The following is a 21,082-nucleotide window of genomic DNA, read 5'->3' on the forward strand; positions in this document are numbered from 1 at the left end:
AAATTTGACACCTGTGATTAACCTGATGTTGATACTTGCCTGACAATTTTGTTTCGTGTATAATTTAGACGTAAATATATATTAGTTTAGATTTAGATTAGATTTAATAGATTTGTATCCCGCCCCTCTCCGAAGACTCGGGGTGGCTCACAACAACAGCAATACAATATACAAAGTACGCATCCAATATAAGTTAAAAAACAAATTTAAAACCCATAAATATTAAAAACAATTATCACTACACAATCACACCATTCTCATATATTACAGTCAGGAAAAGGTGGTGATGGGGGGAAAGGATAGTTATTCCCCCCATGCCTGGCGACATAAATAGATCTTCAACATCTTGCGGAAGGTGGGAAGAGTAGGGGCAATTCGAATCTCCAGGGGGAATTGATTACAGAGGGTCGGGGCCACCACAGAGAAGGCTCTTCCCCTGGGTCTTGCCAAACGGCATTGTTTAGTCGACGGGACTGGGAGAAGGCCAACTCTGTGGGACCTAATTGGCCGCTGGGATTCGCACGGCAGAATGCGGTCCCGGGGGTGTTCTGGTCCGATTTATATTTATATAAAACTACAAGTTTGTGCCTATGGCTTAATTTGGACACTAGCTGCGCAATTCCCTGATAAAACCTCTTTCAGAAGGATGCATTTTACACCGGAGAAACATTATTACTCCGCAATGCAGACACTCCGCAGACAACTGGAGTGGCCATTGAATCTTGTGAGAACTTGGCGATCAGCTAGCAGGTTGCATTGGTTCCAAAGAAGAGAGGCCACCTAAGGCCTCCCAACATATTTAGCCTAACTTGACCGTCTCACTCTACTTGAGCCTAAAGATAGGGCAAATCTCATACTCGGGTTTTCCCTCCTTGTCCTTTACTTGAAATCTGCACAGCATCAGTTTCTTTACCTGTAAATTCCATCTTGGAGACAGAGGTGGTCTCCCTTTATGAACTTTTTGCACAAAATGTGGGGAAATGAACTTAAGTTCATTGTCACATCTAGATCATAGTCCTTGTAGCAGATTGCAGCATGAAAGTACCATATTTTTCAGCATATAAGAGGCGCTTTTTTCTTCCCTAAAAGAGGAAAGTCCTCATCTCTGGACTTCTGTGTTTTTGCGATGGTGCGATTTCACTGAGGCTCCCCTCTCTGGGAAACCCCACCTCCGGACTTCCGTTGCCAGCGGAGGGCCCGTTTTTGCGATCCTGGGATTTTCCTACAGCATAGCAAAAACGCAGAAGTCCGCAGGTGGGATTTCCCATGGAGGGGAGCCTCAGGGGAATCCCAGGATCGCAAAAACGGGCGCTTCGCTTGCAATGGAAGTCCAGAGGTGGGGTTTCCCATGGAGGGGAGCCTCAGGGGAATCCCACCAGCGCAAAAACGGGCACTTTGGCTTGGAAAAGGGGTAAATTTTGGGCTTGCATGCATTAATCGGTTTTCCATTGATTCCTATGGGAAACATTGTTTTGTCTTACGAACGTTTCCCGGAACCAATTAAGTTCATAAGACGAGGTATCAACTGTATAACCATGCCTTGCAGATTAAAGATATGAGCTTTGGACCTGAACCCTCAAGGCTTCCTAGCACATCTGCTTCTATCATTAGATCAGGAAGAAATTATGACATATTGCCCTGACGTTCCATGGGCTTGACCGTAGCTAATGAGTCTGTTTGAGGGAGAAGAATTCAAAATAGTTCCAAGTATATATTTTCACCTCATTATTTTTCCTATTTGGCTTTCATTAGCTGTGGGAGGATAGCTATGGGAGGGAAAAACCCTTGTTGATCAAATGCAATGGACTTAGCTACATTGACTTTGATTTATGCTCCTTTTTAAAAAGCAATTACTTCATGTATTATGGATAGTTTTTAAAAGGGTATGTTTAAATTTTTTGCAAAATATGTGAGACTAGCCAGCATTTCTTAATTTGTTGTATATATAACTTAGGTCTGTCTCTGAGGTTTGGGATCATTGCCAGTTGCTTTGCTGGAACCAATGGGGAGATCATTATTCCCAGGAAGTCATAGAAACATAGAAGTCTGACGGCAGAAAAAGACCTCATGGTCCATCTAGTCTGCCCTTATGCTATTTCCTGTATTTTATCTTACAATGGATATATGTTTATCCCAGGCATGTTTAAATTCAGTTACTGTGGATTTATCTACCACGTCTGCTGGAAGTTTGTTTCAAGGATCTACTACTCTTTCAGTAAAATAATATTTTCTCATGTTGCTTTTGATCTTTCCCCCAACTAACTTCAGATTGTGTCCCCTTGTTCTTGTGTTCACTTTCCTATTAAAAACACTTCCCTCCTGGACCTTATTTAACCCTTTGACATATTTAAATGTTTCGATCATGTCCCCCCTTTTCCTTCTGTCCTCTAGACTATACAGATTGAGTTCATTAAGTCTTTCCTGATACGTTTTATGCTTAAGACCTTCCACCATTCTTGTAGCCCGTCTTTGGACCCGTTCAATTTTGTCAATATCTTTTTGTAGGTGAGGTCTCCAGAACTGAACACAGTATTATTCCAAATGGGGTCTCACCAGCGCTCTTTATAGCGGGATCATAATCTCCCTCTTCCTGTTTGTTATACCTCTAGCTATGCAGCCAAGCATCCTACTTGCTTTCCCTACCGCCTGTAGGATGCTTGGCTGCATAGCTAGAGGTATAACAATTCTCATATATGTTCTGTCATCACAGTTGTTTCAATACAAATCTGTAATTTAAGAAAAAAAGAGATTCTGTTACTCATCTTAAAGAGTGGAACGATACGCTTGAACATCCAAACATATTCCCGTGAATATGCGTCATTATTTGGAACCAATTGCATAATTTTCAGTAAAACAGTAAATAAACGTTCAGTAAAATGTATTTCTTTCAATATGTCACTTAGCACTTAAATGAACTTTTGAACCACTTTTTCTTAAGTTCTTTAGAAATTACACCTAATTCGTAACCTCTTTTTTATACAGTGCTCACGTATCACAACAAGTCAACAACATCCCTGCTCCTGGAGAGTAAGTCATTCTTTCTCTTTTTATCACTTTCTTTAATTCTTGTTCTTCCTCATTAAATACCTTGTGATTTGTGTGTGCGCGTGGCAAATGTAAAACATTCTTGATAGCACTAGTAGTAGACACAATAGAAGCTAAGGATGTGATTGTGTAGTTTGAATGGTTTCAGTTGTGTACAGCCACCTAATGGAAAGGGGGGAAAGCCTTGGGTCCTGTTAATGAGTGATTCCTAAATAGGGTAATTTATTTTATTTTATTTATTTATTTATTTATTTATTTATTTATTTATTTATTTATTTATTTATTTATTTATTTATTTATTTATTGGATTTGTATGCAGCCCTCTCCGCAGACTCGGGGCGGCTAACAACAGCAATAAAACACTATATAACAAAATCCAATACTAAAAACAGTTAAAAACCCATTATATAAAAACCAATCATACATACAGACATACCATGCATAAAATTGTAAAGGTCTAGGGGGAAAGTGTATCTCAGTTCCCCCATGCCTGGCGGCAGAGGTGGGTTTTAAGCATCTTTCGAAAGGCAAGGAGGGTGGGAGCAATTCTACTCTCTGGGGGGAATTGGTTCCAGAGGGCCGGGGCCGCCACAGAGAAGGCTCTTCCCCTGGGTCCCGCCAAGCGACATTGTTTGGTTGACGGGACCTGGAGAAGACCCACTCTGTGGGACCTAACTGGTCGCTGGGTAATGCAATGATATTGGCCCCTGATTCTACTGTTTCTGCTTGTTGGTCTGCCACAGTATTTTTTTTTAAGCAAATGCTAAAAGCTATTTTTTAATCATCAATATAGGGAGCTCCATATTAAAAACACACAGTAGGTAAAGTAGGAAAAGGTTGATTACTTTGATTAAGGCAGAGAATTGTGTGTTTGCAGTAGCAACTCATAATCCTGTTTACACTTTTTTCTGTAATCTTATATATGCTTGACAAATAAAATAAAATAAATCGTGGATCTCATACAAATACAACCCACATCTATTCAGTCAAAGAAAGAGAAAGAGTACAGATTTTTTTTTTTTAACGGTGAGGGGAAGGTAGTATCTCAGGTGTCTGAAAAACATACTTTATTGTCTAAATTCTTTTATCAAGGACACAGCAAAATGAAAGACATTTATCAGCAGCGTCCAATTTTAAATTGGGAACATATCTCTACGGAACAGATCTTGTATCTCTAAAAAAATATTCTCCTTTATGTTTTGTCATGGGGGTTTTCCTGACCTTCATTTATTTATTTTTTAATCAAATGTATTTATCCTACCTATATTTTAATCAATCTGCGTAGAAAATGCTAGGAAACCTATTTGTATAAATAACCTTCTTAATCTCTTAACATTAAGAGATACAAAAATACAAATATGTTTTAATGGGACAAATGACTTAATGAATCTAACCAAGCAAAATAATAAATTCACGAGGAAAAAAACAAATGTTGCTGTTTTATGGAATCTTTTCATTCAAACCAGGACCACTCTTATAGCAGACGTCCCTTCCTTTCTGTTTTTATGCAGAAGCCTGAAAAAAGTTGGTCTCTTAATGGAATACGTAGAACTTAATAGTAGAACTTAAGCCATCTTTGAAACACTACTTGCAAATCATTTTTGAGGCATACACTTACAAACATGTAAAAATATTGAATGGTTCATATTGGGAATTCGTTATTACCATATTTTTCGGAGTATAAGACGCACCTTAGTTTTGGGGTAGAAAAATAGGGAAAAGAATCTGCTTATCAGGTCTTCATCTGCCTGCCATCTTCTGCTCAGCTTCAGCACAGTATTTTATCCTCTGGTTGGGGCTTAAAAAAAACTTTATATGGAGAGAGTAACAATGAAAGAGCTTGCAAGTAAGAGCTGGGAACATCGTTAACACCTGGTTAGTGCTGGAAAGAAACATTTGGAGCAAGTTAGACCAATGGGAAAAAAAACCCTGCAAAGACTTAGGGCTTGGAAAACATTCTTCGCAGAGAGTAACAATAAAAAGAGCCTGCAAGGTTGAAAAGGAAAAACTACATTCAGACTATAGGATGCACCCAAATTATTTTAGGGAGGAAAAAGGTTCATCTTATACTCCGAAAAATACGGTACTTTTAAAAAAATATATATTAATACCTGTGTATATGCATGTGAGTGTGTAACTTATTTTGTTTTAACAGATTCTTAGAAAAGACTATCCGGACAGCTGTGGAACAGCATCTTTTTGATGTTCATGGCTCCAGTGGTCAAAGTTCTGAAGAATCTGAATCTGGAACATCATTAACACCTACTGGGGTATATACTGGGCAGCGCAGGCGACATCATAAGGAACAAGATGAAGGCCGAAGGACCAGAGATAGGTATGTTTTTTTCTTGTTTTTTTCTCCCTCTTTTCCTATGAGAAAATTTTAATGCGCTATGATTGCAATTGCCATATAATTGCAAAAAACTGGTTCCTCCCTCTCAGGTTGCCAAGAAGCCCTAAGCGTTCCAGAACTAATATTCGGGGTTTTCTGCCAGGCTCTCTGGTAGGAGCCTCCTGAAAATTCAAGGGTACAAATTTCAGACACACAAACATTTGAAAATTCAAAACAATGTTCTTTATCACAAAATTCAAAATAAACTAAGCACTCTTTTTGTATTGCAAAGAGCACTCTTCCCAAAACAACCTGGTAGTCTGAACAATCTCTTTTTTCCCTTCTTCCTGTGTAGAGAGGTCATCAATAAAGAGAATATTCCTTCTGGCTTCAGTAGCATTGAAGAGTGTATGTTAAATGCTCAGGAAGTGGAAAAATGTCACGAGAACAACTCTGGTTACATTGGCGAAAGAAGTAAACCGAAACGTCAGAAATCCAGCACCAAACTATCTGAGTTTAACGACAACCAAGAGAGTTCTTTGGTAAGCAAAATTATGAAAGTCGAACTTTCATTTTTTTTAAAAATAGCTTTTATTGAAATTCTTTAAAAACATAACAACCAAAAATAGACAAACATACATTTACAAAGCACAAAAGCAAAAAACCCCAACATCAACAACAAAACAACAGCACCATAACAAGTAACGATTAATGTATAATTTACATCCTCATGTAAGGAGGGAAAATGTAACTTCTTGTATTGTTATGTATTCAATATTCTGGTAAATACAACCGGTATCCACAATTGATCATTTAGGTTATCCATATTTTATCTATAATAAATTATTTCCTAGCTGCCTTCTATACAATCTTTTTTAAGTATTTAATTCCCTTAAAATCTTTATTTCTATAAACTTATTACACACATATCATACCAAATTTGTTGTACCAAAAAAAAGCACCCCAAAGCAATTTATTATTGTCATATTTTAATTTGAGCTTTCTTTCCTTGTCTTGAACCAATCATAGAATGAGTTCCAAATTTTATAATAAACAGAGTCCTCTTTATTTTTTAACTTAAGAGTTAACAGGTCTGCTTCTGCACAGGACATAATTTTTTTTAAAGATCAGTGAATCATCCGGTAAATTAGGTTGCTTCCGACATTGAGCTATCGCCATTCTAACTGCTGTCAATATGTGTGTCATTAAGTAGTATTTATCTTTATCTAAGAAAGTCGAGCTTTCCAATGTCATAGCGTAACTTGAATGATTCTGTTGCTGTGTCCCAAGATCACATGATCCCTTTTTGCGATCTGACAAGCGATGAAGAAGCCATATTCATTTACCATCCATATTAACTTACCAAAAGCACTGATTCACTTAACAACTGGAGAGAAAATATTAAAAGAAAAGATTAATGATACAAAAGCACAGGCAAGTAATATATATAGAATGTTATCGCAAGCGGAAGAGGGAGTAATAAAAGGCTTGACAAGATGCTTACAAATCGATGAAAGAGAAATAAAAGAAATAGTAGAAAATATATATGAAACTAAGAATACAAGAGTTAGAGAGATGAGAAGGAAAATTTTACATAAATGGTACTATACACCAGCACAACCTTCACACTTCCAGAGGAAAGGGAGAGGTAATTGTTGGCATGGTTGCCAAAAGAAAGGAATCTTCATGCATATGTTCTGGGAGTGTGTCAAAGTTCAGAAATTTGGGAAGGAAGTGCAGAATGAAATAAATAAAATGTTAAATATTAAGTGGATAATTACAAAAGAAATAGCGATATTAGTTAAACAACGAGAATTAAGAGACTTCAGAGAAATAAAATCTGCAGCATTGGAAAGCGCTCAAGCGGTAGTGGTATTGGGTTGGAAAGAGCCTATAAAATGGACATTACACAACTGGTACTGGTACATGGTGGATCACATTCATTTTGAAATCATGGAAATAAGATTAAACAATTTTGATGAAATAAATTGGAGAAGCTGATGGTACGATGGAATAAGGTGAAAGATTATACGTTGAGTAGAATTTGTGACGAAAATGTGGGGGGGAAAACTCCAATCACTCTTTGAATAGTAAACAAATGCAAATTAGAGCTAAGGAAATAAAAGAATATAAACTAGTAAATATTTGAACCCCCCTAATTGGTGGTGGTGGTGGGATTGTCAGTCGGGTGATGGGCACATGCACTGTGCACTGTTTTATGTTTGTTTTATGTTATTTTCAAATGTGCAAAACCAATAAAAATATGTTTTTTAAAAAAACTTAACAACTGGAGAGAAAGGTTGTGAAATGGGGCAAAATTCACTTAACCAAAAGTGTTACTTAACAACAGAAATTTGGGCTCAATTTTGGTTGTAAGTTGAGGACTAACTAGATACATGTCATTGTTTGCTTTCAGCTTAACACCATGTGAAACCAGCTATCTTGGTTTTACGTCATGGTTTTATTTATTTACAGATGCGTGCGTGCCTGAGTGCATGCATACAATTATATATAGGCTATCCATTTTCCCCACAAAGGTTGTTTCTAATCTTTAAAGGCAATAAAGTAATAATCCAACTAAGTAAACCTACTCCAAGGAAATTCTTCTTTCAAAGCATTCAAACGCCCTTTGGAACGAATAGTTTTGAAAAGTCAGGAGGATTAATAAGATATGCTGCAAGAGGCAGCAGGGGTAGGGGTGGGATGGAACTATAACTGTACTCACAAATTAAGAATACAATGATCTGTTTATGTGTGTCTTTTAAATATGTATATAGATTAGATTAGATTAGATTAGATTTATTGGATTCATATGCCGCCCCTCTCCGCAGACTCGGGGCGGCTCACAACAATGGCAAAAACAGTACACAGTGACAAATCTAATATTTACCAATCTCATTACAGTTTTAGGTTAAAAAAAAAATTCATAAAAGCAACCCCAATATATATGAAAAACAAGCACACAACCAATCATACACCAAAACAACATGGGCAAGGGGGAGATGTTTCAGTTCCCCCATGCCTGACGGCAGAGGTGGGTTTTAAGGAGTTTATGAAAGGCAAGGAGGGTGGGGGCAATCCTAATCTCTGGGGGGAGCTGGTTCCAGAGGGTCGGAGCCACCACAGAGAAGGCTCTTCCCCTGGGTCCCGCCAGACGACATTGTTTATATAATTTAATAAACTCTATTTTAAAAAAAGAAGAAGTCTTTCTTCTCTACTCTACCTCATAATTACATGATTATTGAACGGGTCCAAAGACGGGCTACAAGAATGGTGGAAGGTCTTAAGCATAAAGCGTATCAGGAAAGACTTCATGAACTCCATCTGTCTAGTCTGGAGGACAGAAGGGAAAGGGGGGACATGATAGAAACATTTAAATATGTTAAAGGGTTAAATAAGGTCCAGGAGGGAAGTGTTTTTAATAGGAAAGTGAACACAAGAACAAGGGGACACAATCTGAGGTGAGTTGGGGGAAAGATCAAAAGCAACGTGAGAAAATATTATTTTACTGAAAGAATAGTAGATCCTTGGAACAAACTTCCAGCAGATGTGGTTGGTAAATCCACAGCAACATGCCTGGGATAAACATAGATCCATCCTAAGATAAAACACAGGAAATAGTATAGTTGCACTGAGAGTTGAAATCCCAATTAGGTTTGGAGGTTTTGAGAGGTGATAATTTAAAATGATCATTCTTAGCAATTGCCTTGATGTTTGACAGGCAATGGAAACTTTTGGCTCCTTGAGACATGTAGATGGAAGAGGACCAGATGAAATGGAGGTGTTTTCTGAAGAAAGGTGAATTTCTTAGAATTTACTCTGTCTTAAAATTAAAGATTTTTTAAAATGTCAGTTAAGGTCTATATACTAAAAAATCCAATTATACTTTGAAACCAGTTTCTTTACCTTGGGGTGGAGGGAAATCTAACTTTATATTTCCTATGCCTGTCCTCATTTGAAAAATGCTAATTTTAAGGAAAAGATGTTTTAATATTATAACATTTTAACGTTGTAATGAATGCCTTATTTTATGCATTCATGTTGTATTTCATGTGTGTTAATAGTAAATTGGTCTCTTGGCTTTTCTGTGCAAGTCACAAAGAAAGAATTATAAAGCAGAATTTGAAATTTTAACTTTTATTTTCATCTGCTTTTTAAAAAAATGGTTTTGTCATTATTAAAAAATGCATCCTTTATGACATGTTCCTTAATACTTCTTTCTTCTTTTTTGTAGCAAAGACGGCAGAAAGGAGGACGGTTTGTTAATGCACAATCAGGTTTGTGTCTATCTATACCATTTGCAAAATAATAACATATTACTTTCATCATTATTAATGTTGATTAAGGGAATGGAGATTTTGCAGTATCCTTCCCCTGGAGTGGGGAGGGAACGGAGACTCTCCTGTCTTAAAGCATATCATGAAAATATACACTGCTCCAAAAAAAGTAAAGGGAACCCTTAAGCAACACAATATAACTCCAAGAAAATCAAACTTCTGTGAAATCAAACTGTCCACTTAGGAAGCAACACTGATTGACAATCAATTTCACCTGCTGTTGTGCACATTCAACTTTGTACAGAACAAAGGATTCAAGGAGAACATTTCATTCATTCAGATCTAGGATGGGTTCTTTGAGTGTTGCCTTTATTTATTTGAGCAGGGTATATTTTAGCAAATCTTTTTTTAAAAAAAGAATTCTTGGAAAGCTGAAGTATGTGGCTAACTTCACATTCTGTAGCTGCTGGTTATATGGAATTATGGCAGAAGCATAACTAGGCAGTGTTTAAATTGGAGCTGATGTTTTGATCCAATGAGACTGCAGCGTGCCAGGGAGGGTCTATATAGCAAGTTGTACAATAGGAGAATCTGTGATCTTTTTATCCTTCCCCTTCCCAAAATATCCTCTCCACAGGGCAGCAATGCGAATGGGTCCCTGTTGAATAGTTATAATTGGAGGGTTATGTCAAGATGCTGTATATTTAGCAAGAATACAGCTCAACCTAATGTTTTTAATCCCATCGCCAAATCCATCGTTAAATATAGTCTTGTCCCCTCTGAGTCGAGTTTATCTGTGATAAATGGGGGAACTGAGATATTCCCTTCCCCCTAGGCTTATAAAATTTATGCATGGTATGTCTGGTTTCTTAAATTGGGTTTTTTTACATTACTTTTAATATTAGATTTGTTCATATTGTCTTTTTACTGTTGTTAGCCGCCCCGAGTCTACGGAGAGAGGAGGCATACAAATCTAATTAATAAATAAATAATAAATAAATTCATGAACACCTCGTGTAGATTTCTAAGCAATGGTATATTGTTTCTCCTGGAATGCTTTTCTGACTTGCCAGTCTGCAATCCTTGGGTTTCTTGGCAATTTCTCACTGAAGTATTATAAGCTGTACAGCCTTGGTGTTTAGATAGGCATAAATAAACATGGTTTCTAGGGATGCTCTTCTTGATTGTAGAATACTAGAAACATTCAATAAATGCTTTTACTGGAAAGGTTTCTTGGATCATTCATTGCTACGTCTAATCTTTGTACAGTAATACCTCGTCTTACGAACTTAATTGATTCCCAGAGGAGTTTCGTAAGGCGAAAAGTTCGTAAGACAAAACATTGTTTCCCATAGGAAACAATGTGTAAAATGAATTAATGCGTGCAAGAAAAAAACGCCGCCGCCCGGCTGTCACCTTTTGAAACAGCTGGGCTCTTCTCAACGTTCTCCCAAATGCTGAACCCGGAAGTTCGGCAAAAGTTCGGGTTCGGATGGCCACTGAGAAGCTCCGCCGCCCGGCTGTCGCTTTTTGAAAGAGCCTGGGGGCTTCTCGGCGTCCTCCCGAACACAAACGCCAAACCTGAACTTTTGCCGAACTTCTGGGTTTGGCGTTTAGGAGGCCGCTGAGAAGCCCCGCCGCCCGGCTGTTAGCTTTTTAAAAGAGCCGCGGAGCTGTCGGGCTGGTCGGGAGGCTCAAACGGAAGTGGGGAATCCCAATAGGGAATTCCATGGGGGGAGCTTTGACGTCACAAAAACGTCCTTCCTGGCCGGCCGAAACGTGGACTCCAGGAAGAAAAACAAAAAATCCAGTTGCCTTTTGAAAAAAAGCCTCTGGGACCACCATGGCCTGAATGATTGAGAATCTCCATAGATAGCCCGAACATGCTTTTTAGTGTGGCTATGCGATGCCTCCTTATTTGTTGGCAGGACCTGGTCATTTCCCAGCACTGGGGATTCTTGGCTTTCCTATAAGCTTCCCACACTGTTCTCTGTCTCTACAAGCACGGAGAAGGGTGATACCACACATAGGCATGTCATCATGCTTGAATAGTGGCGTCAGAAGCAAAAAATAAAAATACATTTGTTCCGAAAACCATCCATATATATGTTTGGAATGCAGATTCTTTGAATCTAAGCAGAAACCCCGAATCTTCAGAAACTCTTAGGGATTATTCATTGCATTGCAAGATGCAGGAATGAATCATCATCATCATCATCATCATCATCTAGAGAAATTAGTGAAATACGAAGATCTAAAAATCGAGCTGCAATGACTCTGGCATAAGCCAGTGAAAGTGGTCCCAGTGGTCCTTGGCACGCTGGGCGCAGGGCCAAAGGATCTCAGCGGACATTTGAAAACCATCGGAATTGACAAAATCTCCATCTGTCAATTGCAAAAGGCCGCTTTACTGGGATCAGCAAACATAATTCGCCGCTACATCACGCAGTCCTAGGTGCTTGGGAAGCGCCCGACTGGGGATGAAATACGAAATCCAGGAGTGATCTCGTTTGCTGTGTTGTACTGACATAATAATAATAATAATAATAATAATAATAATAATAATAATAATAATAATTTATTAGATTGGTATGCTGCCCTTTTCCGTAGACTCGGAGTGGCTCACAACAAAATAATAACAGTATAACAAATCTAATATTAAAAACATCTAAAAAACCCAACATTAAAACCATACAACACAATCATACCATGCGTAAACTAAATAAGCCTGGGGGTATCTTAGTTCCCCCATGCCTGGGGACAAAGGTGGGTCTTTAGTAACTTACGAAAGGCAAGGAGGGTGGGGCCGGTTCTAATCTCTGGGGGGAGTTGATTCCAGAGCGTCGGGGCGGCCACAGAGAAGGCTCTTCCCCTGGGGCCCGCCAGCCGACACTGTTTAGTCAACGGGACCCGGAGAAGGCCAACTCTGTGGGACCTTATCGGTTGCTGGGATTCGTGCAGAAGACGGTTCCGGAGGTAATCTTCTCTAACCAACCCCGTAGGGTTTTGGGGAGGGACTGTTACCCTTTTATTAAACAACAACAAAAATCCTTGCTGAGTAGAATAGAATAGAATAGAATAGAATTCTTTATTGGCCAAGTGTGATTGGACACACAAGGAATTTGTCTTGGTGCAGATGCTCTCAGCGTACATAAAAGAAAAAGAGACATTTGCCAAGAATCATGTGGTACGACACTTAATGATTGTCATAGGGCTCAAATAAGCAATGAAGAAACAATCAATATTAATAAAAATCTTAGGATGCAAGCAACAAGTTAGAGTCATACAATCCTAAGTGGGAGGAAATAGTTGATAGGAATGATGAGAAAAAACTAATAGAAATAGAAGTGCAGACTTAGTAAAGAATTTGACAGTGTTGAGGGAATTATTTGTTTAGTAGAGTGATGGCGTTCGGGGGGAAATGACATCAGAGACAAAAATGCACCACGATTTACTAGGGAATAACGTGGTTTTACATATAAATCTGAGGTTGGTGCCAATTGGATTTAATATTGATCAGTTCTCATAAGATTGATTGAGTGGTGCATTATAGCTTTTGAATGTAGCCTTAGCAATACAGTGATACCTTGTCTTACGAACTTAATTGGTTCTGGGACGAGGTTCTTAAGGTGAAAAGTTTGTAAGACGAAACAATGTTTCCCATAGGAATCAATGGAAAAGCAATTAATGCATGCAAGCCCAAATCTCACCCCTTTTGCCAGCCAAAGCACCCGTTTTTGCGCTGCTGGGATTCCCCTGAGGCTCCCCTCCATGGGAAACCCCACCTCCGGACCTCTGTGTTTTTGCGATGCTGTGATTTCGCTGAGGCTCCCCTCTCTGGGAAACCCCACCTCCGGACTTCCGTTGCCAGCGATACACCCGTTTTTGCAATGCTGGGATTCCCCTGTAGCATCGCAAAAGTCCGGAGGTGAGGTTTCCCATGGAGGGGAGCCTCGGGAATCCCAGCAGCGCAAAAACGGGCGCTTCTCTGGCAACGGAAGGTCCGTAGGCGGGGCATCCCAGCGGCAGCGGCGGGTTCGTAAGGTGAAAATAGTTCGGAAAAAGAGACAAAAAAAATCTTAAACCCGGGTTCGTATCTCGAAAAGTTCGTATGACGAAGGGTTCGTAAGACGAGGTATCACTGTATTTGATTCTTCCTTGAAGAAAATGTTCTGAGTGTACATTCTCAATTGATCTATCCAGGTTTTTATTAATGGCAGGCCCTGGTGTCTAAGGTGTTAGCTAGCTCGATCTGTTTTTATCGCCTGGCTTGGAAAGATCTTCGGTAGTTTTAAATTACAGCTGTGACAGCATAGTGGAGATTAATAGCCTGGTACAGTGTGTCTTGAGGAGGAAAGGGAAGTTCATTTATACCCTATGACAAAACCTGTTCTTCAAATGTTCCTTTAGCTGTCATGTTCTTCCTTCACGGCAGAGTTAGAGGGAACAGGACTTGTTACGGTGGACCCTGACATTTTGTTTTCAATTGCTATGTTTGTTTAGCTTTACGCGGTTTGGATAAAGGTACGAAAGTCAAGAAGAAGGACTGATTTTTTTTAAAAAAGTTACCGCATGTTTATATAAACATAGAAGATTGACGGCAGAAAAAGACCTCATGGTCCATCCATCGTGCAGAATGCAGCTGCGAGAGCAATCATGGGCTTTCCCAAATATGCCCATGTTACACCAACACTCCGCTGTCTGCATTGGTTGCCGATCAGTTTCCGGTCACAATTCAAAGTGTTGGTTATGACCTATAAAGCCCTTCATGGCATCGGGCCAGATTATCTCCGGGACCACCTTCTGCCGCACGAATCCCAGCGACCGGTTAGGTCCCACAGAGTTGGCCTTCTCCGGGTCCCGTCAACTGAACAATGCCGCTTGGCGGAACCCAGGGAAAGAGCCTTCTCTGTGGCGGCCCCGACCCTCTGGAACCAGCTCCCCACAGATATCAGAGTTGCCCCCACCCTCCTTGCCTTTCACAAGCTCCTCAAAACCCACCTCTGTCGTTAGGCATGGAGGAACTGAGACTTTCCCTTCCCCCTAGGCTTATAGAATTTATACATGGTATGCTTGTATGTATGAGTGGTTCTTTAAATTGGTGTTTTTTAGATTATTTTTAATATTAGATTTGTTTACATTGTCTTTTTATATTGTTGCCCCCACCCTCCTTGCCTTTCGTAAACTTCTTAAAACCCACCTTTGCCGCCAGGCATGGGGGAACTGAGGCATCTCCCCCGGGCCTATACAGTTTATGCATGGTATGTTTGTATGTAGGTTTCTTTTTAATAGGGGTTTTTTAGCGATTTTTAATTATTAGATTTGTTATTATTACTGTTGTGAGCCGCCCCTAGTCTACGGAGAGGGGCGGCATACAAATCTAATAAATAATAATAATAATAATAGTATGTCACATGTTTTTGCTTAAAAATCAAAGGAGACTAGGATAGATCATATTGTGTGTGTGTATGTTAGTATAGGGGTTTTTCTTAAATTTATAATATTTTAATTAAATTGGATTATGTATTGGATTGTCTTTTCACTTGTTGTGAGCCGCCCCGAGTTTTCGGAGAGGGGCGGCATACAAATCCAAATAATAATAATAATAATAATAATAATAATAATAATAATAATATACATACATAAATATAATTGTGCTAGTTGAGATTTGTTGGTTTTCGTTTGCTTTTGAACTTCCAAGCAACCCTCTGAAAGCAGCCCGGATTATTTGCATTACAATCAACGGAGCAAAATGCAGTTTATTTCCCACCACCCTTTTAATTCAGCATATTGGCAAATTCCAGAGCGGATTAATTTTAACAGTTCCCGCTGCAGATACTGGGGGGGGAAAAAGAACTACAGGGAATTACACAGAGTTTCAGACGGCACAAATAGATTCTGATTATTCTAAAGAACGGAATCACAAGTTAAAAACCGGCTGGTAACTTTATGGAATCGTTCATTTTTATTTTTTTTTACAATAGTGTCTGTTAACTTGCTTTTAACTCTGCCCTTTCTAATCCCCAAGTCTACGGAGAGGGGCGGCATACAAATCTAATAAATAAAATAAATAAATAAATAAATATTGGGGGGTTGTTAGAGGGGAGTCTCTTAAGTCTCTCTTGCCGTTTTTCCTTCCCTGTCTCTTTTTCTCTCCCAAGTTTACAAGACCTTATATGTGTGCCTACATCAGGCACGTTCCCTTTGCATTAAAAAATATTTCCCAAGGAGTGTCCTTCACTCCTCTTCTCGCAAACAAAATACCTGACTCCGCCAGACTTGAAAATTCTTGGTTTAGACAACTTACAACTCCGTCGTCTCCGTTCCGACTTAATTATAGTTCATAAAATCATATACCAAAATGTCCTACCTGTTAACGACTACTTCACCTTCAACCGCAACAACACACGAGCACGAAATGGATTTAAGCTAAATGTCAACCACTCCAAACTTGACTGCAAAAAATACGACTTCAGCAACAGAGTAATCAACGCCTGGAATGCACTACCGGATTCTGTGGTTTCTACTCTTAACCCCAAAACCTTTAACCTTAGATTATCTACAGTTGACCTCCCCCCCTTTCTAAGAGGTCTGTAAGGGGCGTGCATGAGCGCACCACTATGCCTGCTGTCCCTGTCCTCTTGTATTATTTTGTTACTTTTGATCATTACTTATCTACTGTTTTATTTGTACAAATTACCACTCTATAATTGTTTGACAAAATAAATAAAATAATTAAATAAATAAATAAAAATAAACCCCTCTACGTTTTGCAAATGAAGACAGCATGCTCTGTCTGATGCCCCAAATATAACCTCAGACATGTACAAACCAGGAACAAGAGGGCAAAGAGTTGAACCTGTCCAGACGCACACAGGACATATCGGGTATCTGGTGACTGGACACGGTGCAAAATGCTTTTGTTTCTTTCTTCGAGCGTACATTATATTTATTGATTGATTTTATTGATTGATTTTGTCCATTGCACAATTAGGGTATACATATAGTAAATATATAATGAAAGTTATAGAAGATATACTCATAGTAAAATATATCTATGAAAGAATAGAAGATATAGGAATAAAACATATCAATGAAAGAATAGAAGAAGAGATATAGGAATAGAGGAAAGGTATAGGAGATATAGGAGAGCAATAGGACAGGGGACAGAAGGCACTCTAGTGCACTTGTACTCGTCCCTTACTGACCTCTTAGGAATCTGGAGAGGTCAACCGTGGATAATCTAAGGGTAAAGTGTTGGGGGTTTGGGGATGACATTATGGAGTCCGGTAATGAGTTCCACGCTTCGACAGCTCAGTTACTGAAGTCGTATTTTTTACAGTCAAGTTTGGAGCGGTTAATATTAAGTTTAAATCTGTTGTGTGCTCTTGTGTTGTTGTGGTTGAAGCTGAAGTAGTTGCCGACAGGCAGGACATTGCAGCATATAATTTTGTGGGCAATACTTAGATCATGTTTAAGGCGTCTTAGTTCTAAGCTTTCTAGGCCCAGGATTAAAAGTCTAGTCTCGTAGGGGATTATATTTCGAGTGGAGGAGTGAAGGGCTCTTCTGGTGAAGTATCTTTGGACATTTTCAAGGGTGTTAATGTCTGAGATGTGATATGGGTTCCAAACAGATGAGCTGTATTCGAGGATGGGTCTGGCGAAAGCTTTGTAAGCTGTGGTAAGTAGTGAGAGATTGCCAGAGCAGAAGCTGCGTAGCATTAGGTTTACAACTCTTGAAGCCTTCTTGGCTATGTTGTTGCAGTGAGCTTTGGCACTTAAGTCTTTTGTTATTAATATACCCAGGTCTTTAACCAAGTAGGGATTATCTGTGATAATTTGATTATTCAGTTCGTATTTGGAGTTCAGATTCTTTTTCCCAATGTGGAGCATTTGCTGGTTGAGATTTGGAGTTGCCATGTGTTAGACCACTCAGAAACAGCGTCAAGGTCTTTTTGGAGAATAGTTGTGTTATAGGTGGTGTTGAAGAGTTTTACATCGTCGGCAAAGAGGACACAGTTGCTTGTGATGTAATCCCAAAGATCATTGATGTAGAGCAGTGTTTCCCAACCAGTGTGCCACGGCACACTAGTGTGCCGCGAGACATGGTCAGGTGTACCATGAAGAAGGAAGCTCAGCTTCTGGTCTCGCAACTTTCCGGAGCTCCGCCTCACAGCTGACCACCCTGCCTCTGTCCCACGGCTACTGCCCAATACCGCTGCTGTAGCATAGTGTATAAGAAAGAGAGAGAGAAAGAAAGAAAGAGAGAGATAGCAAGAGAGAGAGGGAAAGAGGGAGGGAGAGAGAAAGCAAAAAAGAGAGAGAGAGATAGCAAGAAAGAGAGAGAGGGAGAGAGAAGGGGGAGAGAGAAAGAGAGAGAAAGACAGCAAGAGAGAGAGAGAGAGAGAAAGCAAGAGAGAAAAAGAGGGGGGAAGGAGGGTGAGGGAAAGACATAGAGGGAGGGAAGGAGGGAGAGAGAAAGAGAGCAAAAAAGAGAGGAAGGAAGGGAGAAACAAAGAGGGATGGAGAGAGAGAGGGAAAGAAAGGAAGGAAGGGAGAGAGAGAGAAATAGAGCGAAAGGGAGGAAGAGAGAGATTTTTTTTGTCCAAACTTTTTTTAGCCCCCCCTCCCACCCGTTCAATGTTCCCCACGATTTTGTAAATGTGAATAATGTGCCGCGGCTCAAAAAAGGTTGGGAAACACTGATGTAGAGAATGAAGAGCGTTGGTCCCAGAACACTACCTTGGGGGACACCGCTTTTAACACCGCTTTTTTTAGATCGTCTCCCCAGCCGTTTTTTAACTTGGAGATTGATTGACGGAGAGAGAGGGAGAGAGAGAGAGAGATGGAGATTTGTTGGAACGGAAGGCATTCCTGGTCCGCGGCTTACTCGCCAGGCCCTTACCCCTTCCAGTTACTAAATGCCAAAGCCCATTATGATTCTGGTTTGCGCAACAGCGGCATGTAACATCCCAGAGCTCCTTTATAAATAGGCCTGCGTTCCCCACACCCAGCTAGAAAACAACCACAGGAAGCCAAGGACGCACAAGCCAACGCCAGCCCAACTCCGCTGGCATTCGGAGAGCTATACTGCAGCACAGCTCGCTGGCGAGAGCCTTCGCCTGCGCATCGCTTTCCTTCTGCTGCCGTCTGCAAACCCAGGGAAGGAGAAAGAAGGAAGACGGGAGTCTCCTCAATTTGCAAGAGAGATTTTGTTGCACCGTAGCCTTAGCAACAGCAGCCTGCTAGGTGATGCATTTTTTGGGGGGGGATTCAGAACTTTTAAGGGGGGGGGGAATTGCAGCCGTTGTTCTCATAGCTTTGCCTTTTCAAGCCGTTCAAGGATAAACTCTACCGATCGTTTTGCTCAGTTGGAGAGAAGCAACTTCTGAACTCTTTTCTCTTGTTTCTTCAATCAAGAAGGTTTTTTGGAATTAACATTTTGGGTTTTGTTTGTTTTTTTAACTAGTGCAAGTGATCCATGAGCATTGAAGGAAGTAATTTGGAAGGAAAAAAAACGGATACTAAAAAGCTCCCATCGGATTATTATAAAATTTGGGGGAAGTTTTATAATTGGGTAGAAAACTAAGAGATGTGTATGTATTAGTAATTGGTTAATTTTGGGAAAAATTGAAACATGGAAATTTGATTTAAATTTTGGAAGCCAGATGAGAAGTGGTGGTAGCACTATATAATGATATAATACATAATTTACTTATTGTTTAGATTTTAAACATATAGAACTTTATTTTATGAAGTAGGTGATATGTTATGGATAGTTTCTTTTACTAAAGATATATATATATATATATATTAGCTAAAAGATTAAAGATTAATAAAGATTAATGTAAAGATTAATATTATTATTATTATTATTTATTAGATTTGTATGCCGCCCCTCTCCGTAGACTCGGGGCGGCTCACAACAATAACAAGAACACTGTAATATATATTATATATTAGCTATATGACACAATATTAAAATTTAGATAAAAGAGATTTTATTACTCTTTGCATTGATGTAATGTAAATTTTTATAGTAAGATAGAGAGGAAGAATTTTTATTTAGATTTTTAAGAATTGATAATGTTGTATAAAGTGAAGAGAAAATTTTAGACAAGGAGAGATAAGAGCCTCCATTGAGTGAGTAATAAGAAAAGTTTATACATGGTTGATTTCAAGCATTGCTGTTGTGTTTATAACTATATATTGTTTTATTTTATGGTGGAGAAAATTAAAAAAAATTATACCCCAAAAGCTCCCATCTTTTCAGTTTGTCTATAGAAAGGAAAAGGGCTTGTTTTGGGTTTTGTGCAATTATTTACATCTGTACTTCCCGTTTATACTGAATTTTGCAAAACGTTTTTTTTGCTTTGGGGGGCTGTGTTGCAGGGCTCAAGTATGAAGATCCAGGAACATCCCGGGGTTCCTGAAGTCAAATTGCAGAGGAATCAAGAAATCAATGGCCAGGAGGACGATTTCCTATCGGACGTGCCTCGTCTGGACCTCTCAACCTTGTGCAGCGACAACTTGGAAGGTAGGATGGCTTGTGGAGCATGAATGAAACGGCTCTTATTTCACCAGGACTTTATGTCTTACTTCTGTCTTGGACTTTCCCTCTTGTTTCTGGGATGATAAGTCACGGTTTTCCCACAGCCTGTTTACTGTTCGGATGTCTTCAATAAGAGCACTGATCTGGGGGAAAGTAATATGTAGATAGAATCATAGAAGACTGACGAATCATAGAAGACTGACGGCAGAAAAAGGCCTCCTGGTCCATCTAGTCTGCCCTTATACTATTTCCTGTATTTTTATCTTAGGATGGATAGATGTTTATCCCAGGCATGTTTAATATTCAGTTACTGTGGATTTACCAACCAAGTCTGCTGGAAGTTTGTTCCAAGCATCTACTACTCTTTCAGTCAAATAATATTTTCTCACGTTGCTTTTGATCTTTCCCCCAACTAACTTCAGATTGTGTCCCCTTGTTCTTGTGTTCACTTTCCTATTAAAAACACTTCCATCCTGGACCTTATTTAACCCTTTGACATATTTAAATGTTTCGATCATGTCCCCCCTTTTCCTTCTGTCCTCCAGACTCTACAGATTGAGTTCATGAAGTCTTTCCTGATACGTTTTATGCTTAAGACCTTCCACCATTCTTGTAGCCCGTCTTTGGACCCCTTCAATTTTGTCAATATCTTTTTGTAGGTGAGGTCTCCAGAACTGGACACAGTATTATTCCAAATGGGGTCTCACCAGCGCTCTATATAAGGGGATCACAATCTCTCTCTTCCTGCTTGTTATACCTCTAGCTATGCAGCCAAGCTAATACACTGTTTGAATACAACAGCTGAACTTTCTCTGCAGAAGATGCAATTGGACATTGTTTTCAGCAATGCAACCCAAAGAAAAGGAAATGTTTTTG

The 21,082-nt window shown here is 39.4% G+C and overlaps 1 protein-coding gene across 4 annotated transcripts in view; it reads left to right on the top strand.

Annotated features, from left to right (window-relative positions):
- Positions 1-21,082, top strand: part of FAM13A (family with sequence similarity 13 member A) — a 127,552-nt gene that overhangs the window by 69,811 nt on the left and 36,659 nt on the right. For all 4 annotated transcript variants that reach the window (XM_070758049.1, XM_070758048.1, XM_070758047.1 and 1 more), the window contains 6 exons: positions 2,983-3,027; positions 5,201-5,380; positions 5,733-5,919; positions 9,099-9,175; positions 9,612-9,654; positions 20,047-20,191. In XM_070758049.1, the coding sequence (XP_070614150.1) occupies positions 2,983-3,027; positions 5,201-5,380; positions 5,733-5,919; positions 9,099-9,175; positions 9,612-9,654; positions 20,047-20,191 (677 nt within the window). The remainder of the gene's footprint in view (positions 1-2,982; positions 3,028-5,200; positions 5,381-5,732; positions 5,920-9,098; positions 9,176-9,611; positions 9,655-20,046; positions 20,192-21,082) is intronic.

The sequence above is a fragment of the Erythrolamprus reginae genome, chromosome 7, assembly GCF_031021105.1.
Source record: "Erythrolamprus reginae isolate rEryReg1 chromosome 7, rEryReg1.hap1, whole genome shotgun sequence".
NCBI classification, from domain to species: Eukaryota; Metazoa; Chordata; class Lepidosauria; order Squamata; family Dipsadidae; genus Erythrolamprus; species Erythrolamprus reginae.